The 21238-nt window shown below is 41.7% G+C and overlaps 1 protein-coding gene across 4 annotated transcripts in view; it reads right to left on the bottom strand.

Moving 5' to 3' along the window:
* The window catches only part of ldb2a (LIM domain binding 2a), an 85367-nt gene extending 66791 nt beyond the window's left edge, over positions 1-18576 (bottom strand). For all 4 annotated transcript variants that reach the window (XM_034598432.1, XM_034598433.1, XM_034598435.1 and 1 more), the window contains exon 1: positions 18287-18576. In XM_034598432.1, the coding sequence (XP_034454323.1) occupies positions 18287-18418 (132 nt within the window). In that variant the 5' untranslated portion in view covers positions 18419-18576. The remainder of the gene's footprint in view (positions 1-18286) is intronic.
* Between the last annotated feature and the right edge of the window lie 2662 nt (positions 18577-21238).

Here is a 21238-nt window from a genome sequence, read left to right as displayed (position 1 = left end):
TCGGCGCTGCGCTGAGGGACGGCGAGCGCTCCCCAGATGTTGACAATTAGCGTTGTCACCATCGAGCAGCGTCAAGCCCAATAAGCAGCGACCAGGTCGCCCCTGCAGGTCAACGTGTCCCCAACGCAACTGATGCAAGGAGGAACAGAGGAGGCGAGGAGGACCTGAACCCGGACCTCCATCCCGCTGCTCAATCAATACGGGATCAGGATTTAGTGCGGTGATCTTTTGGCTGGTCACCAATAAACTGAACTGTGGACTACACACTGAACTGAAGATTTCATTTTTGATATCGTGATTTATTGTATAAAAGCATTTCAGACTGAGGCTAAATGTTTCCATCTTTACCCAAATCTAATATTTCTTATTTCAAAAGAATCACATTTTATGGAAGAAAATATCTCAAACAACGTTGTCGCATCTGTTTTGTTCAAATAAACCTCAGATGATGCTGTGAACTGTTATAAATCACAAATCTTTATTCCAACACATGAATTCATGTTTCAATTAGAGCTGCAACATTTCAATCCTTCATTCAGACCATTGAGAGGAAGCTCTGCGATGATTAGCCAATTAATTGATCGTCCAATTATCAAAACCGTTGCTAAACAATAACGCTGATGTCATTGCTCAAGGGAACATATCAAACAAATACTGTTTTCCAGCCTCAAACACACAATGTGATTTATTTCTATATTGTTATCTGTTTTTAGGTGATTTGTTTTTTCCCGTTTTACAGATCGAATGATTAATAGATTCAGTGAAACATAATAATTAATATAACAAATTGGTTCATTGCGAACACAAGCCTGATTATCTCATTAATTAAGTATTTAATTATATTATCACAATTTCCCAGAACCCAAGTTGACATTTTGAACTTGCTTGTTTAGTCCAGACGATGTTCCAAATGTCATCTGTGTTTCTGTACATTGACAAAGAGCGAGCAGCAGCAGATCCTCACATTTAGAAGCCGGACGCAGCAAATGTTGGATTAAATAATTGATTTTCAAAATGGCTGATTAAATAAAACTGAAGAGCTGAAAGTTGATTAAAGTTTTGTTTTGTTTTGTCTCTCAGTGTTTGTACAGTTTAGCTTTAATTTCTCTTAAAGGAAGTTGTCAGCTTCGTGGAACTGAGCCAAAATCACTAATATGGTCAATTGCACCAAAATCTGAAGTTTTGCATAAAGAAGTGAACTTGTAATTATAGCACCCCCCAAGAAAAGCTTCACTGTAAAACAAATGGATGTATGAATACAAGCCAGGTTGTGTTTGTATGTTTGTGGGAGCTGTATGGGAGTGAGTGTGTGTTTTACATGGAGCTGGGTCCAGTCGTGACGAGAATCATAAACAGCAGCACAACATCCAGACAAAACAATCTCTGCCTGAAAATTTTAATTTGATACAGAAATATGACGTTTTAAACACACTCACCACTGACCAGCTGTGCACTGTGGAACTCAGCTGGTGTTCTGTGTGTGTGTGTGTGTGTGTGTGTGTGTGTGTGTGTGTGTGTGTTTGTCTAACCGTGTGTTACAGTGGGAACCAGCAGGTGTGAACAGCCGGCAGCACGTGTGTGGTGTCTGTTTCATGTGAGTACGTCTATTTCAGAGAGACGGAGAGGAGTGACACCCCGGGACTAAACAGACAGAGAGAGAGAGAGAGAGAGAGAGAGAGAGAGAGAGAGAGAGAGAGAGAGACGGAGAGGAGTGACACCCCGGGACTAAACAGACAGAGAGAGAGAGGGAGAGAGAGAGAGAGAGAGAGAGAGAGACGGACTCTGGTGCTGCTCAGCATTCAGATCGAGTTCAACACATAATCCAGTACCGTTCAGGGGCGGGGACTCTGGGGATTGACAGTCAAGCGAAGGGTGAACAAGACACTCTCTGCTCACACTCACACAGACACACACACAGACACACACACACACACACTCACACAGACACACAGACACACACACACACACACACACACACACACACACACACACACACACACACACACACACACACACACACACACACACACTCAAACACACATGGCAGCTCTTAAAAATGTCACCGTGTTACCTGCTGCACACAGTCAATTTCTATACTAGAACTTTTAAGATACTTCACTTGCATATTTCCATGTCATGCTACTCTATACGTCCACCACCCTAGTGTTGAGAGCTGCAATCAACAGAAAGCATCACCATTACACCTTCAAAATAAAAGCCCCAACAAACAGTAAGTACATGCACAAATAATAAGATGAGCTTCTGAAAACATCTAAAGTGAAAACAACAAATTATCTAAAAATATTATTGAAGCATACTCTTTTAATAACTGTTTACAAAGCCAGATCTATCATGAAGAGACTCTGGGTTAAAACCATTATGTTGGAACCCTGTTGATCCGTAGGGCGTAGTATTAATATTCCCCTAAAACAATCCACAGCAGTAGAGATTAAATGGCCTCATGAAAAATGTGTACTTTTGTGTACAAGTACTGCGTGTGTACTTCCTGCACCACTGTCTGTGGCACCAAAGAATATAGGATTGATCAGACTCTGAAAACACAGAATATCCACAGCCTCATCATTGCACTTAAACAACTTCACCAACAGAGTTTCACCTGAGTGACTCTGCTGAACTCTGCTGTTAGAAGAAGGTTGAAGGATTTCATGAATAAGCGTGATCCCCATTTTTTGACATAAACTGCCTGGATTTAGTGCTCGAGATAAATTTTTCAAGTGCTGTCATCCTAAGGGCTTCCCATCTCTGGTGTTTTATAGACTCTGGTATTCATTAAACTTCCTCTTTCTGTTTTAATGAAAAGTGTTTTACCTAAGCTCCCACTTCTTCTTTAAAATCCCTGTTAGTCACTGTTACAGAAGAGGGTTAGTTAACCTCCACATCATTTCCCTCCTCACACGCTGACTTCCCTCCTGCTTCCTGTTGTGGTGACTCTGTCAGACTCACTCTATCATTTTCCAATTATTAGTCTCTGTGCAATTTTTCCCTCCTTGTTTTCAAGCATTTTTCTTTCAACTTTGTGATTTAAAAAAAATAATATTTACTACTGATTTTGGCATTTTACTGATACTTCACATGCGCCTGAAACCACCGCAAAAATAATAAATAAAGAGCGTGTATTTGACAAAGAGCAGAGCTGACAGCGGTGTGTCTATTGTCTTGTCTCTGCTCAGCCCAGCAGGGTTCAACCATAGATTATACGGTTAAGTCGGTATCTCTGTTGAAAAACCTCCCACCCAGACAACAGAGGAATCTGAAAATAACAAGCACATGTGACGTGAACGGTATTTAGCTGCAGCATCCATGACAGTGAGACAAAAGGCTCTTGGCGGCTTCGTTGCACTTCTCTCAAATCACTTATTTTGTGAATTAACCACACGTTATTTTGTAGTAATGAAGCTAAATGTTGCTCAAAACTTTGCCATTACAATCCAGGGAAAGTTTAATTTATAGAAAACTGACCATTAATCCTCCAAACTGGAGCTGGTGCAGCATTCGGGCAGCGTCTCGCCAAGTTGTGAAGCGCGGCTGGCTGGGCCACGGGCAGGCCGGGTTTGGCCCGGATCTAAAGACAGAGGAGAAGGTGGACCGGAGCCAGACGGGCTGCAGAACAGCTAAAGCCTGGCCAGTGGACACCAGCCAGACGAATCCTCTGGCTGGAGCTGAACCCACCACACCGAAGGCTCATGGCGCTGTCGATGTTGTCTTCAATTTCAATCCCTCGACTACAGCAGCAAATGTTGGGAGCTTTACTTTTATTCTGTGATTGGCAGCGGGTTAAATAAAATTGTAAATGACACGTATTGACTATGACTGCTCCATCTCCAATATCCTATCAGCCTTTCTTTGTTTTATCTCTGCCCGTCTCTTCTTCTCCTCTCTCTGCCGCCGCCGCTCACTGACAGACAACGTCCTGCCTTCAATTATGCCGGCGGACTCTCTGACGAACCACGTGCCGTGACGATGTCTGTTGTCAAATGCAACAAATCAGGCCAACTCCGAGGGACCCGAGGTGAACCGACGCCGTCGCAGGCGCGAAGGCCGTCAGCCGATAAGGCTCTATTGATTCAAACGGATCGCGGCCCATCGGAGGGGGATTTATCAATGTGTCAATTGCTCACTAGCCAACCACAAATCACCAGCACTGGCTCGGGCCCCAGGGATTTACAGGAAATCCAGAGGATTGGAGGGACAGCATGGGGAGGATCCTCAGTAAATAGCAACAGAGCCGAGGGGTTAAGTCCTCGCATATAGAAATGTCCATACAGGCAGACGACAGAAACACAAAGATACGTTTTACAGTGTATACAACCGCACAACACTGCTGTGCACTGTATGTACACACAGATATAATCAATTGCAACCACCTTTAATCACTGTTCGGAAACTGTTTGCATTCACAACACAACTGCAGCCACAGAAAAAGAAGATCGCACATCTCTCTAACACTCCATGAACCACTAATGTCTCGATGTATAACATGAACTATTTTCCCAGCGAGCTTTTTGTTAGTCTGTCTGCTTCCAGCCTCTTGTGGCAGGAAAGCCTCCAAGAGTGTAGGCGTGTCTGGGGCCTGACCTTGGAGAATTACCAGCGTCTGAAACCCCATTCAGCTCCTGAATAGCACGCGGCCCGGCTGACTGGTGGGCCAAGGAAGTTCTACTGTTGTCAAAGATTCAAACAGCTTCAGGTTATTGGGGGAGCAGAGCAACTTATCAGAAGGAGAGACTCTCCGGATGTCTGGAAAGGAGCTTTAGAAAGGTAGCTCTGGCTTGATTGTGCGGTGAAGGTTATTAGAAGTTTAATAAAGCTGGACTTTTTTTCTAAGAAAATCACATTTCACATGCAAAATCGGGGACATACAGAGTTTTAAGCAGCATCTTGACTCCAAGAAATTACTCTTATGTGTAAAATGTTTTCACAATTTTGAAGTCGGGCTCAATCTAAAAAGCCAAATAAGCCATAATCATAATTGTTATAGTCTTTAATTATTATATTATTCCAGAATCAGTAAAGTGATCCATCAGGAATTTGATCAACAGCTAATTTTATCGGATAACAATTTTTATTTAAAATTCTGCTTTTTTACGATTGTAAATTGTAAATCTTCGGACGCTTGATTGATCAAAACAAGCAATTTTTTTACGATGATAAATTGCTCTTTAGGAGATTTAAGGGCCCTTTTAAATTTGGCTTAAACTGAACAATCACTTACTGTCACTAACCATCAATGAATAAAGAAAAAGGCTGGAGTCTCTGTCCCTCGCACGACTGTAATAAAGTTGGCTGCAGTTTTGGGGGGGGGGTGGATGTATCGGTTGCATTTTGGCAGGATTACCAACCCTAGCTTTAATTAGAATAAATCTGACAGCCGTATACACTTTGTTATAAAAGACCACAATCTATAACTGGAGTTTTGTTTTCAGTAAAGTATGCATCCCATGCTAAATAAATACGGAGATAGGGTGGTCCCTTATCCTAACCCCCAGGTACTGTTTCTATTTAAGGCTCCTTAGGATGACAAAGTACAGCACCCGCTCCTGTAGACTACACAGATAACACCATTTTAATCATGTCAGATTCAGTGCACACTAATGTTTCATATCAGCGCAGGTTTATCCTCCTGGGCCCTAAGTGTTTTTTTGTATAATGCAAACGTAACATGTTCCTGTGTTTGGTGGCCGCGGAGCCACCAGCCAGGCATTATGCAAATAAGGGGAAATGAATGCAGCCGGATAAAAAAAAGCCACGTGCACGTTCGCATGAGATGAAGTTTCTCTGTGCAAATGAAGTCAGGAGAGAAGTTCCACACATTAGATTTCACGTCTGCCAATTTACTCGGGCAGCGTTCCCACTTTCTCTCCCCTTTGTCTCAGTGTCAGAAGTTGGAAGCAGCAGGCAGAGAGCAGTGTTTGTGTTCCAGTAAAAGGTTAAAGGTCAAAGTGAATACACAGCGGCTGAGTGAGAAACATGCATGAGGAGCAGTGACTGCAGAGTGTGTGCAACACTCCGTCTGCTGGCTCTCACCCAGCAGGTTGCAGGACTGATCCCACAACAGCAATTAAATCATTGTTGTGCTGAAGTGCCCTTGATCACGATACACACAGACAAATGAGACTCTCTGGGTTGCACCGCTTTGAAAAGAAATTGAACTCCCATACATTCAAGAAAAGTTTAATATATCTATGCAGTGCAAGTTCTTTAGGAATCTATAAAATGTAAGTTTTAGAATATTTTTATGGCCTGAAGTGGTAAAAACGTTCCAATATTTTACAAGAAAACATACATTTCTTATAATATTCTCTATTTTACGCGCTTGTTTTCTCCTAACTAGTTAATCAACTTGTGATCTAATCAGATTAATCTGTGATCATGAGAAGTTTACTGCTTTTCTTTATTTTATATGATAAACATATTTAGGTTCAGGATTGTTAGTCAGTAAAAACTCTCTGAAGATGTCACCTTGGAATCTGGAAACTTTGAGCTCCGACAATAAATGTTTAAACAAATATCAAATGAAAACATGGCACAACTGCACATTGGTTAAATTGGGTTTTTCATCCTTTTTATCAATAAAAAGAAAAGAGATGTGAGATCTGAACAGGTTCAATAAAGTCCACAGCTACTTAAAAAGTGTCTCCGCTCGATGAACACAAACAGCAAAGAGTCAATATCACCGTCAGATACACACGAATATGGCACCGTGTTAAGTGACAACAAATATCAATGAGGAGGAAAATACTAAAACAACAACAAAATGCATGAATGACAAAGCAGCAAAAACACAATCATTCCCTGCTCCCATGAGAAATTACAATCAAAGGGAAATTGAGGGATTCAGACTCGGACACACTAACACCGCTCTACCAGCGCGGCCCGTATCCCCATCGCTGGGCTAATTAGACCAATAAACAATCAGCGCATGGCACACTTCCTCCCACAGCTTAACAAGGAGCTCGATCAATACCGGATTTCATCAAATCCACTGATATAGTTCAGTTGGGCTGAATGTGCTCCGCTGGGTGAGCACCACCCTCACCTGTGGATCGTCACGGTGACGGATGGGGCCGCGCTGGTCGAGGTGAGGAGAGTAATTAAGAACACAACCACGGTTAGTGTTAATCGAATTGCTGCATCAAATATTTATATTAATGCTTCAGAGTATTATCAAAATATCCTCATTAGTTTCTTTGTAATATTGCAAATGTCTGAATATACTTAAAACTAACTTTTGTTTGAGTAAAATGTGGAATAAATTTATGATGAATAGAAGCAAAATTAACAAGTTTAACTTTATTTCATCAACTGATTGGAGGCGATGAAGAAAGTATTATTAAATTTAACTTTAAAAATTACTTTTTCGACTCATCTTATGACCTTTTAATGGTTTCTTCACACATTGTGTTTTTAATTATAACTAAATATTGGTAGGGTTTGGGAAAATCTGAAAATTGTGAACCAAACCGACAAATAAATAAATATGTTTTGTTAATAATTGGTGAATTTAACTGAAGCTATAATATCTAAATTATGATATATTATAGTGCTGCCTCACTGTATATAACCTTTCTTATTGTTGTATTCACTGACTCAAGAGTAAAATCTATTTATCATCTGGAGCTCAGTTCATATCTCAAGTGAGAACGACAGTGGTGACTCTGATGTTCTCTGATCCATGTAAACTTACATCTTCTCTGTAGTAGAAGAATGACGCAGCCATAAACTCAGAGTCTCCCATAATGCAATGCCCGGAGCTGGTATGCATTCAGTGCCTTGCTCAATGACAATCCAGTGAGGCGGATGCCTGAATACACGCAGGATGTATTTTTTTTTGCAGAGAGCTTGCAACTGACTAAAGCGATGTTACTTCACAGCCGTGCCTGGAGGATACGATCACATATAAGCTGAGGAGGAGCACGACTGCTCAGCGGGAGTTTTCTGACTAAACTTACATTAAAAATAAATAAGTAAACAAAAAGAGTCTGGTGCTGCTGATGTTTCGGCTCTTCACTTTCCCACACGGTGAGAAATAGTTGCAGTGAAGTTCGTCTCGCAGGAAGCCACATCACAGCGAAACAGCTGATCAGTGAAAATGATGAAACAGCCAGAAACCAGCTCAGAGCGGAGGAGGCAGGGATCCTGGTGTAACGAATGTGAAGTACAGTGTGCCTCCGCCGGCTGCACTGTATCCACTGCTCCACTTCTTTTTTTCCCTGCACAATGATGAAATATTATAAGCTTGAATGTTGTTTTTTTTTCTGCTGCATGTAAGGAGTCACACAACTTTCTGCACGCTAAGTGGAACCTGAAAGCCGGACTTCCTCCTCGGTAAAAATGCTCCTTCACCTTCAATGGTTTGTTTTTACTCAGAATTGAAGCCGGCTTTACCGTCAGTAAAGTATTTTATACAGACGTTCAAGACACCAGGAGGTTTTGTGCAAAATGTTCCCACAACTATAGAATGGATTGTCGTGAAATGTGGTAAAAACTGAAGCCAAATCATCTCAATCGCCCCCTAGTGGCTGGTGGCATTACACATAAACACATCATAAACCCCACCTCCTCCGTGTTAGCAGATGAAACATACATTCTTCCCAAAGATGGTCTCCGTCATTTTAAGCAGTTCCTTTCACACCGATGTACGATCAAGTGTTTCTGGTAAGTTGGTTTTAATTAGTGATTTTATGCTTTAAAAACATCCTGATTGACAGCTGAGACTGGTTTCATATTTTATACAGTGGGAGGAAGATTACACGCGTCATGCTTCTTTGTAAACAGTCTATGTTTATCACCAAATTCAAGAAGAAGCTAATGGCATTTATTCAATACTGGTTAACAACTGTTGGCATGAAAACCAGATAAATGAAAATAGCAAACGTCATTAGAGATAAACAACAGAGATTCAAAACAGAGCATAAACATCGTAAAACCATATCAAAGACGTGTATTAAAAAGTTCAAACAACGCTTAACACAGGCTAAAACCAGATATTCTTCAATATAAGTCTTTGGAAATGGTCTTGCAAGTAGAAAATCCCGTTAAAGGGCATTACGCTGGTTTTAAAATAGACCAAATGCAAACAATCGCCCGGGGGGGTTTCAGCAACCCTATGAAAGTTGTTTGGATGCGAGGGTCCAGCCCGTGACCTCCCTGCTTCAGGACAGACGGTGTTACCACATCGGGGAGAGGGAACAACAGGACATAGACGGACAACAGGCCCCGTCGCTCTTCCCTGTTATCTGAGCCGCAGAGCAGCCTGGAAGGAACCATGGGAAAGGGCCAGGAAAAAGGTGGGTCTATTGTCCGGGCTTCCTGCTGGAGGGGACTGACGCTCATTGTCTGACCAGTGGTCTTTGCTTTTCTTTTTTTTTTCATATGGTTTTATGGAAACATCCTCTCAGGGCATCACATGTACAGTGTGACATTACTGGACCAACAAAGTGACAGTGAGACTATATTGTGTGAGGTTATTTATACTTCTTGGACTGAATATGTGGAATATAGCATTAATACGATATATGTGAGTTTGAGTTTAAAGGCTGGAGCCTCGTGAAATGACAGAATAAAAAGGTACGCCAGTTTATACCTGAAATTAAAACCCACTCACAGGTCAGGACGGGGGGTGGGACTTTGGAGGAGGTGGCTACTCAGAGCTTTTAACACACAAAGAACCAAAGGTTGAGTTCAGACGATTTTGAAGGACCCTTGTCTTGTGTTGTCTGGGAGCATCGATGTGACCAGTTAGAGATGCTGACATGCTCCAGCCTTGATTTATGGTCTTTTCGGGCTGACAGCTGTGAAACTGTTGAATGACAGTGTCCTGAGACACGGGTTGTACTTTGTGACACAAGTTTTACATCTGCTGGATTATTTCTCTAAAAGTTAAAGCAATTGAGTCTTTCACTCTATTTTACCTCCACCAGCTCCTGAGGAAAACATCTGGAATTTGCTAAATCAAACAAAATCATCTTTCTGCCATTTGGTGTGGAGCCAGTGATCATTTGAAGTTGTCTCTTGTGACCTGAATGACCTCTGGTACGAAGCTCGATAGTGTTATCTAAATATCTGTCACTGTGGTCTGTATAAATCAACACTAGTTACCGTCATTTCAAACTATAGGAATTAGACCATCCAGTGTTTTAACCTGTGAATATGCAACTGTCCTGGAATGAATTTACCTCTAAACAAGAAAACTGCAATTTTTGCAAATACTTTATTATAAATATATTATCGTTTCACTTTTTCTGTTTCTATTTAATTATTTTACCCCCAACAGAAGCTTTTTGAGGAAGTAAAACGATAAACAGGTAAAGATATTCCGCTCTGACCACAGCATTCTGGGGGATAAGGTTTCTCTCTTTTCCCTTTTGAAACTATCCGGCTGCCCGCTCACCTTTTAGCAGCATTATTCTTTAATTTAGCGTGGGGGATGTTGGCAGGGAGTTAAAGCAGAAGATAATGTGATTCAGTCCTTTCACTGACTGGCAGCATTATGAAAACATGAAAATATGTATTTTTTTTCTTCTTGTTTTTAATGTGAGGGGCTCCGAGCACACGCCACAGAACCAGACGTCTGTACGTATGCCAGGTCTGTAAATAACGACAGACACAAACAACACAAATAAGGAATAACACTGTTTAGTCAGTGAATCCACGTTAATAACACATTGACTCGCTTAAGAATTATTGTGTGTTGTTTACATGTGGGAAGAAGAATTTAACATGTCCATGAAGTAACCGTCATTATTCTGAATGAAAATCAACTTTAATTTCAAATGTATTTGACATCTTAAAGTCAACACCGTCCAGTCAGCGGCTGCTTTCTTATTTATAGAGATGCAACATCACAGAGGAGGATTTAAACTGCAAATAATGATGCTACCCTTTGACCACACCCACATTCTGCTTAAAACATTTCCAATAATTCATATAAAAAGTGTAATTTATCAAGAAAAGTGAATAAACCTGAGGTGTGAGGCACTCGAAGTCCTTTCAGTGACAAACCTCCAGTGGCTTTGTGTTCCCTGATGCTAGATAAATCAGTAATGGTTCAGATAAGGATGGCGTGATGTTCAACACCTGTGTGGTAATTACTCTTCGACACGCTGCAGAACCCCCCCCCCCCCTCCCCACACGCTACAAAGCACTCACACACATGAACTCTTACTGAGTCCAGAGGAAGTTATGGTCAAAAGATTTGGAAACGCATTTTTAAATTTGACCTAATTCTAGTTTTTATTATTGTTATCGCTGGTCATGCTTAAACTTTTAGTTTAATGTTTTTATTGTTATTCTTCTGTGACTGGGTTTTTATTTGTTACGCACTTTGTAACTCTGAGAAGTGCCATAAAAATGAATATATTATTCTTATTCTTATCATTATTATTATTTTCACTGTTTTAAAAAGGCCAAAACATTGTTGGTTCTCGTTTGTCAACTGTAAAGATTTGCGGCTTTTTCTTTATCTCAGTTTGTTGTGCAACACAAATAAATTAATTCAGCCCCGGGCTCTGAGTCACTGTGGACATTTATCTCAATTTACCGACAATTAAGGGAGAAATCATATTTAGATAATTTTCACGACAAGAACAATAATTATTGTCCATTTTCACGCCTTGTGAAGTTAAACGCAGATTCCGACTAGAAGAGGAATCTCCCGCTGAGTTCCCGGTGCCTCGGTGGCTCATCTTTAATCCTCCTCGACGAACCTAACGGCTCAGAGCCAACTTGACCTCTACATCATAAGCCTATTCATGTCAATCTGACATGTAGCGCTGGGGGGAACAGATCCACTTTGCCCCTGACAGGAACAAGGGATTGTGCCATAATGAACACTCCAGTTCTGACTCAGGTCTGTGGGCCCATTTGAATAATGAGAATGAGACTAACTATGTGCCGTGGATGCGAGAATACAATGAATGGGCCGCCAATCACTGCGGCTGATTGCGTGTGTGTATCTGCTGAGGAAGCTTGTGACCATTAGACACACTGTCAGCAGCAGAGGCTCCTGAACGCCGCGGCCCTCTGGGTATTATTACGGTGCCTCCATTAAAATGCTTTTGTTTTCCTTCTGTTTCAACCCCGTGTGTTGTAGTGTTACTTACAGTGTTATTCTGTGTCCCCGCTCTCTGCCGCTGAATATTAATGTCTCCTATGCTAATGGCCCTTACACCGGCTGAGGTCGACCAAGCTCCTCCTCTGAATGTTAATCCGCCGTCTCATTTGCATACGCTTAAGTGTCAAATTCCCCCACAAATCATCTCCGCGCCGCACGCCGGCAGCTGAGTACGCCGGGGCCAGTATCCCCCCCCCCTTAGCCTCCTCTCCAATTGACAGCACAGAAACAATGTGGTCACAACCGTATGCACGGCATCAAATCCACATCGAAGCCTGTTTAGATTGCCAGGTCACAGCGGGTCCGCGTGTGTAAAACGAAGGTAATGGGATAGCAGTCAGCCCGGTGCAGGAATACAGCCGGGCAGGTAATAAGTATGAATGGAGCGAGGTAATAAGGTTGAGATAGAAACAGACCTGGAGTCATGACAGGGGCACGGCTGTTTAAGCTGCAGCACAGTTATCAGTTCAAAGGTGAGCGCTGATCCCAGACAAACACACACAGGTCCCACTGTGTCCTTTTATTCCTTCTTATTTCTGAGTGCAGGGCAGGTGAGAGCGAAAAAAACCGGTTCCCTCAGCAAGCTTCAGAGAAAGAGGCCCCTAGAAATAGACTTAATCCTTTTGCTATTGGGTCTTAAGTAAATAACATGAGATCATTTCCATCTACAGCGGAATCTGGAGGCAAAACGTCATCAGTGTTAATGATTTAAATCACAATCGACTTCTCTCAAATGTAAACATGGTTGATTTCTTGACTTTCAAAATCAGAAAACAATTTTCCATCATTCTAGAATTTTCAGATTTGAGTTGTGAGAATTCGCTGCTTTTCTTACTTTGTGTTTTTCAAATGTTTGTTGCACAAGACAAGTTGTTTAAAGTCCAAACCTCGTTCTTTAAGAAACTGTGACTTTTTAGTGCAATTCATTGATTATTCGCGAAAAAGCAATCTTCAGATTAATAATGAATTGCACAACTTAAATCAATATTCCTATGAACGGTTAGTTTAATTATCAATAATGATCGAGTGATTTTTTTCAGCTTGTTAATTGTGAGGATTTGTCATTTTTCTTCAGCCTGTGTGACAGTAAATTTCATGTCTTTGGGCTATTGTCTGTATTTTTGTAAGAAATTCACCTTGATCTTCAGGAAATTGTGCGACTTTTGAATATTGTCTGACTTTCGTAAGATAAACGAGTTCATTGATTTGTTAGAGAAAATATATCTGAAAGATTAACTGTGAAAATAATGAATCACTGCCCTGATCTCACCGACACTATAGTGCATCTGAGGGGATTAGGTGATTAATCCAAGAGTCAATCTTCAGAAAATGTATCAGCAACTATTTAAATAAATGATTTCTCTCTTTCTAAATAAGTGGGAGCTGTCTTTGACATCTCAACATGTCTTTGAGTTTTGAACAACCGGTTTGACGACATGTAACAAAGGAAACTTGGACTCTAGGAATTTCAGATCAGGAAAAAATTATGACCTTTGAGTATTTTTTTGACATTTGACTGATTAAATGATTCCTGGAGAGAATAATCTGCAGATTACAAACTCCAACCAGCTTCTCTACAGTGCGGATTTAAAGATTTTCTCTGTTTTATATGATTGTAGTTGGAACATGTTTGGCTTTCCGAGTGCTGCTCAGACAAAACAAGACATTTATAGGCGTGACTTTGGTTCAGAAGAAAGTGGGACGGGGATATTGGTCTGAGACGATCAAATGAACCACGAAACATCATAAGCAACCTCTGTAATACACTGAACTGTACTTTAAACCGTCTGTAATGGCACTGGAGCATCTGAGGGAGTGTCCGCCCTGGTGAAGCTAAATTCTCAAACTCTTAAAATGAATCAAGAGATGAATTAAGTATCTTCTCCACACAAACAACCGTGTACAAGATATTTTAAAATCAAAAAGAGTGAAAGCACACTTGATTCCGACACCTTGTTATTTAACTCCTACAGATTATAGCTTCCTCTTGGGGGCAAGTCAGTCTCCAGCAAGTGTCAAGTCCTTGAGTCCTGCGCCTCAGTGCGAGCGGCACCACCAGCCAAGCAGATTCAAAAGCACACTCATGAATAAGACAAATGGAGGAGTCTCTAACAGGAGAGTGACTTCAGTCGACTTTTCTAAAACACGGTGTCATATCGAGGCTTAGTCAGCTCCCCTGTTAGAAAAATACCCCGAATGACGAGAGCTACAGTGAGTCATTTGGCTCGGATGGCCTGCCAGCCAGCACCGTGTTAAGTACACTGCGAGCTATTCTTATGCTCAACAATGGCAGCTCCTTCACCACATTATGCATCTTTACTCGGGTGATAATTCTGACAAGACTTTCTGTTTGCAGGCTTCAAATCGTTCTGACTGGATCAACAAAACGTAACAACAAACCCAGTAGAATAATGGCTTTGTTACATCCCTTCACACTAAATAACACAACAGAAGAAGTCACTGTTGTTGTGATTTCCTTTGGATTTGTTTGAGATGCTCTCTGTGTTCCTCTGTACAGTTAAATACCAAAAAGACGTGAGGGCAGGTCAAAGGATTTCAAGATTCAAAGCCTCAGCCATCGTTACAAACAGCTGGAACAACTTAAAGGTCCAGTGTGTTGGATAAAGGAGGATTTACATCATCAGAAGAAATGGAATAAAATATTCATAATTATGTTTTTATTTGTGAATAATCACCTGAAACGAAGAATAAAAGGATTTTACTTAAAAATAAACCCTTTTTATTTAAGTGGGTCCTCCTCTATGGAGTCTATTGGCTGCAATTTGCAACGTCACCACTAGATGCTACTAAATCCTATACACATGAAACCTTGTTTGAACTTGGAAGTTGTTACTTTTAACTTGATTAATGAATGAATGGGATAAAAGTAGGAATTTAAACTTCTTTAGGAGTCTGACACAGAAAATAACGCTTCTGTTCGAGATCTAAAAACAACTGAACTGAGTCTTTAACTGTGTCTGGTGCTGACAGAAATATTAAGGCAGCAACAGCCTCCAGAATCCTAAAAAGTGCAGAATTAGCTAATAACTGGTCGGATAGAAAGTTTAAGATCAAACTTAAGTTGCATCACTATGCAAGAAAAGATACTGTAGATTTTTCTATTTGTTTGTTGGTCTCTTGCTTATCGACAAACAAATAACTATATTTTTTTCATGCAGTTAACATATCAATCGATTTCCTTAGTTTGTGCAAGAACAAAACTTAATGATAACGTATGTTTGTTTGTATTTTTTTACCACATTAGTTCATCTCTCCATATGAGTTTTTAAAGGGGTCAGAAAAAAGTATAAAATTAAAAACATTTAGTTATTGTTGGAATAATTTTCATCATACTGTCTGTCGACAAAACATTATTGTAATATATCGTCACAACTGTCTTTGTTAAACTGATACTTCCGTGTAGCATCAGCTCACTGCCAAGCTAGCAAATACAAAACGTGGATATGGATCTGCAACCACTGCTAGCAGCAAAAACCTTGATGAAATATTAAAGAACCATCCAGCAGGAGAGTCCAGCTATCTATACTGTGTGTGTGTGTGTGTGTGTGTGTGTGTGTGTGTGTGTGTTAGTGTGTTTGTGTGTGTGTGTGTGAGTGTCTTTAAGTGTGTGTGTGTGTGAGTGTCTGTCTGTGTGTGTGTGTGTAAAGAAACAGGCCAAACTTCCTGTTTTTATAACAACACCATCCTGACCCGTGCGCTGATGCCGACACAGTCTTGTTTCTAAGTGCGAGCTGACTTTTAAAGTCGGCAGCGGCTCGGTGATAGAAGCAGCAGCCGAATGACCCCTCAGGCTCACATCATCATTAAGGGACCAACACCTAACCTCAATTTACAGGAAGGAAACAGCTTCAATACGTCTGTTTCACAGGGGAAACGTACAATCAAGCTCTGCAACGAGCAGATTTCTGCTACAATACTTTCTCTTTGCCTCACAATCTCTGTTTCTATACACACAGTGGGTTTTTTTGTGTAAATTCACGGCTGCAGCTTTGCATTCATGAGGATAATCACTATATAATTTCATGAAAAGGCTGAACTCGGTTGCACGGTGCATCTGGATGCAAACAATTTGCAAAAAACTCCAGCCATTTATTTCCCCTACTTCTTCCTCATTATATTCGCCACCTGCATTTTAATCAAACAATAACCACATCGCCAAGGAGACGATGGACTGTGTGGCTGCCGAGGAAAGAAAGGAAAAGACGAGGGAGACGAGGACATGAACACCAAGGGGAACAAAAAACTAATTATATTATCATGCAATTATATCATTTAGACTGAGGAGATGAAGATAATAGTTTAAACTGTATCTTATCCATGTGGTGTGTTTGTTTCTTTGCTGTTAAGTTAACACAAGCACATACGTCTTATAACGTCTGTGTGTGTGTACGTGCGTGTGCATGTGTGTGTGTGTGAGCGTGCATGGTGATTGCACTCGGTGTCGGGGTATGTGTGGTACGGGAGTTGAGGTCCGCCGGGGCCTGGACCGCTGTGTATGAATAATGCATCAGACCGGGCCGTTGCATCTCAGCAACATCGCCTTGGTTTGCTTCAAGTTGCAAGTTTCTCCTCGGGAAAGTCAGCATCGCTCGGCGAGCTGCCGCAGTAACTCAGCTGGAGTCTGGTTCCAGAATAAGATTTACCAAAAAATGTCTCATTAAATCATTTAATGGACATATTCCTCCAAAACTCCTCCATTTTTTATGTCTAGACGGGGGCACAATTCCTAAAAGAGTCCAACAGCAACCAATTATTTAGAATATTAGAGATGAAATGATGGGTTCGATTGATACAAAATTTAGAAGCAACTGTGTTTTAAAACTAATGACAGCACATTTTACAGGTTCCATCTTTTCAAAGGGGAATAATCTGCTTTTCTTCATCTTTTGTTATATAAATGTGGATCTATGTTCAGGTTTGGGACAAATCAAGACATGTTAAGAGGTGATTGGTTAATTGCTGGGACACTAAAGATCAAACGATCAATCAATTGATTGAGAATATAATTGGCAGATTAATTATTCATAATCCTTATAGTTGCAGCCATAAAAGCTACAAACAGGAAAACTGTTGAAAGATGCTTATTTCCTGGATTTCGATGACGTTCCTCTGAAAAGACGTCTCGCAGCTCGATGAATGAACTTTTTAATCTGCAAGTTTACACATTCGTGAACAGATGCCGGAGACAGATGCTTGTTGTACGATTCCCAGTGGGATCAGCAGAAGGGTTCAGGCTGAGAGACACGTGCACGCCACTCAGTGAAGCATCAGGGAAAACTGTCATGAAGTGAGTTCACAGTCCCATTCTGATCATCACCACCATCATGACTCTCATTGAGGAAAGTTCATGCAGACACAGAGGGATGAATCATGCGGATGAAGCTCCTGAAGCTCTACAACACAAGTGTCTGGGGAACAACTCTGTGTGTTCCTGTTGGGCTTGTTCGACGTGAACTGTTGCATTTCTCTAATCAACCACGCACAGTATGCAAATGTGTAAAAAAAAAAAAACAGGTGACATGTAAATGTGTGCAAATGCATTGAAAGCACAGAGAAAAGGTCAGTCTGCCTCAGTCTCTGCAGCCTGGTCAGACTGGAACCAGCTTCTCCTTTTACATTTAACTCATCATGTGGATTCATCTCACTGTCTCAATCTTAATTTCATATCAAGGTGAATGTCAGATTAAGACCTTTAAAAACGGATTATTGCCTGTGTTCCGGTGCAGAATCATTGGATTTGGGACTTTTTGGAACAACCGGGTCCACTTCAGGTGGATCCCTCAGCTCCTGTCAGAGGAGGGGACTCGAGTCGTGAAGTCAAAACAACTTAATTGGCCACGTGTAAATCATCTCTTCCCACAAATGAGAGATTCAAAGACTCATCCCAACACATCTGGACCAGAGGTGGATATTCAGAGTCCGTTTACTTCCACCTCTGGAATGTTTGGCACTTTGGCATCACATCACATCTCCGGACCGACGGACCCTCACACCGACCCGAGCCCCGTCCCTCAGCCCCACATCCCTGCCCACCTCCCGGCACCGGGACCTCCACGGCCCCCCCACCCCCCTCCCGGCTCCGCTCCCGTGTGCCCGGCACCGCGACTTCTACTCGGGACCGTGTCTCCTCACCTCTGTGCGCGCCTGCAGCCGCTTGTTCATCTCGTAGATCCGATACTCGGGCTGGACCATGTAGGGCGAGTGTCTCCGGTAGAAGGGTCCGAACGGAGACGAGTAGAACGGGTCTTGGGTCGGGGTGGACATGGTGGCTCCTGGCGAGGCGCACGGCGCGATCTCAACATCCAGCGGGCACGGCAGCGCACATGGGAGTGCGATGCTCTCCGAAAGACCCCCAGTGGGAAGCAGCCGCTGCCGAGGCTGAGCTGCACTCTGCAAGTTGGCCTGCCTGCTTCTCTGCTATAGCAAAGAGGAGGAGGAGGAGGAGGAGGAAGCGAGGGGAGGATGGGAGGAAGGGTGGTGGTGGTGGTGGTGGAGCAGGATTGAAGGGGGGAGGAGGGAAGTCGTTTCCTGTTCCCTTAAGACCCACACTCAGTTGTGCATTCTTGCAAAGTTCAAGTCAGATCTCGTGTGTGCATGTGCATGTGCATGTGTTGCATTGTGTGTGTGTGTGTTTCTGCCCTTAAAGTTGATGCATTGTTTTGATGTGTGTGTTTTAATTCACAGTTGCTGATCCATGAGGAAAGTCTGTTGTTGTCATATCCAGTGTCCACCTGATGGTTTGTAAATGTGGGATGAAGAATGATGTGAATAAAGACAAATGTAGACATGTGTATATTTTAATCATATGAAACACGAACGTCCCAAATACTGACGGAACCCTCCAGTCACATCCATTGTTCACATGCATGGAACAATTCACGCAGATCAGATAAAACGCCAACGCTGCATCGCCTGTTTTCATACAAAGAGGTGATTTCAGATGAGGGTCGATATATTCAGCGTTAAAACTGTTTTCACTCAGACTGACCTTGGCTTAAACAAATAAATATATTCGGTGTTCTTCTCTACTTCCGACTGTTTTACACATTGAAGTCAAAATATCCCGGATACTGGTGCAGCCATCTTGGACTGTGGGCGTCATTTTGGAGCCAGCTGGCGCAGAGGCGGAGCCGAGGTATCGATAGCATCAAATATAGTCATTAAAACCAAACGTAACAGAAACATGAAGACGTATAATAAACATCTGTGTGATAAGAACGATCTAAAACGACAGAAATCATGTTTGGGGAAAAAAGTAATGAGGATGACCTGTACTGCAGCCAGCCACCAGGGGGCGATAAAGACAATTTGGTCTCACTCCTGGGAGTCAGCCTACGATCTAAAACTGAAGAGTTATGCTGAGCTCTTGTAAACAGTCTATTTTATGTTAAGTATGTTTTCCTAATACCGTATTGATTGTGTTGCCGCTGGTCGATGGCGCTAATGACAGCATCTTCATACCAGGCTGCTTAGAAAACCAAGAGGCAACATTTCAGATTAAAGCAAAATGGGGAAATACTCGCTGCTTCGTCTGCTGCGGTCTCAGTCCATGCTACAATTTCACCGATTTACCAACGTGCCATTGACTTTTATTGAGTTCAATAACGATGCAAAGTGCTCGTTTTAAACGTCAGACTCAAAGCCACCGTGTGCAGAACGTGAGAATCTCCAATTTTTTAGCGTCGTCCAGCGATGGTGTCAAAAAACAACAAACGACAAGACACAGTTATATATATGTATTTTTTCACCTTATATAATATGTGCTTCTACGTACTGTGCGGTTCCCTCCAGGAGCCCCGTGAGGATACACCTGGACTGCTTGTGTCTACCTGCGCTTTTAATTGAGGTGAAAGTGTTGAATCCAGTAATGAGGAAAATGATGTAGAATCAATTCTCACAAATTGCCCATAATTCATTTGTGATTTAATTGTCTTGCTTTTACATTCAATATTAGATGAACATAAACACAAACAGAATTTTTGTATGTAGCTTTGCATTAAATAACACATTGTCATGTCCTGTGTGTCATTAAATATTTGGAGTGTGTTCCATGCAACACATGTCAACAACCACACGTACTGTGACATGTAGAGTTTTGGCTCCAGACGCTTTGTGCATACTGATTGAGATTCCTCCACGTGCTCCTCCGTGACAGATCAGGGCTGCAAAGTAGCCACAAGAATCTAAAAATAAATACACACTCAGACGAGCCGCAACGTTACAACCCGAATCACACATTAACTGCCCACACTGGGAATTAATGAACAGCATTTATGAAGTCTGACTTTTAATCCAAAATGGCTGAATGGGGAGAGGCAGTCTGAATCGAGTGAGATAAAAGTTGTAATCCAAATGCCTCAGGCATCTGGTCGGGTAATTAAAAAAAAAAGTTTGAAAAATCTATTAATAAACCTTTAATTAAAAACTACATTTTTAATATCTCAAGACCTTTTCAATTGACATTTCTAACAGGATTTGGTTGCCGCCTAAAGCGCTTACCACTCGAGTGTGGCTGCAATACAATACATGGAAGAGAACAGCTCATTTAACAGATTTCAATATTAACGTGGTTGCATTGTACAGAGGGTTGTAAACAGGAACAACACGTGCGAGGCTGCGCTGGTGGTGTCATGTGTGTCTCTGTGACCACGACCAACAGAACATTAGGGTTTTTTCAGTCTCGGATGACGATTCACTTTAAACCCAAACATAATGAATGAAAGGCAGATACCTTCACCAAGGCCCAGCACCCCCGAGCTGCACCATATTACAAAAAACTCATAGATATCAATCCCTTAATTAGAGCAAAGATTAATTCATTATTCCAGATCAGATATTCCCGAAAACATTCCCCATATCTTAATGTTAAAAAGAGTGGAAGAGAAATGATGGAGCTTCTTCTAAACGATGGCTCTGTGTTTGTGAGTAGCTTTTAAAGATTTACATCAGGACGCGGTGCCACAGACGGGGGGGGGGGGAGAAACTGGAAAGTATTCACAGATGAAATAAAATAATAATAACTCAAGAAGAAAAGATCCCCCGGCTCAGGAGCCATTTTCCGACATGAGCTCCGGAAAATATCTG

Source organism: Hippoglossus hippoglossus, chromosome 10 (genome assembly GCF_009819705.1).
Source record: "Hippoglossus hippoglossus isolate fHipHip1 chromosome 10, fHipHip1.pri, whole genome shotgun sequence".
NCBI classification, from domain to species: domain Eukaryota; kingdom Metazoa; phylum Chordata; class Actinopteri; order Pleuronectiformes; family Pleuronectidae; genus Hippoglossus; species Hippoglossus hippoglossus.
This window is presented reverse-complemented; position numbering and strand designations above follow the sequence as displayed.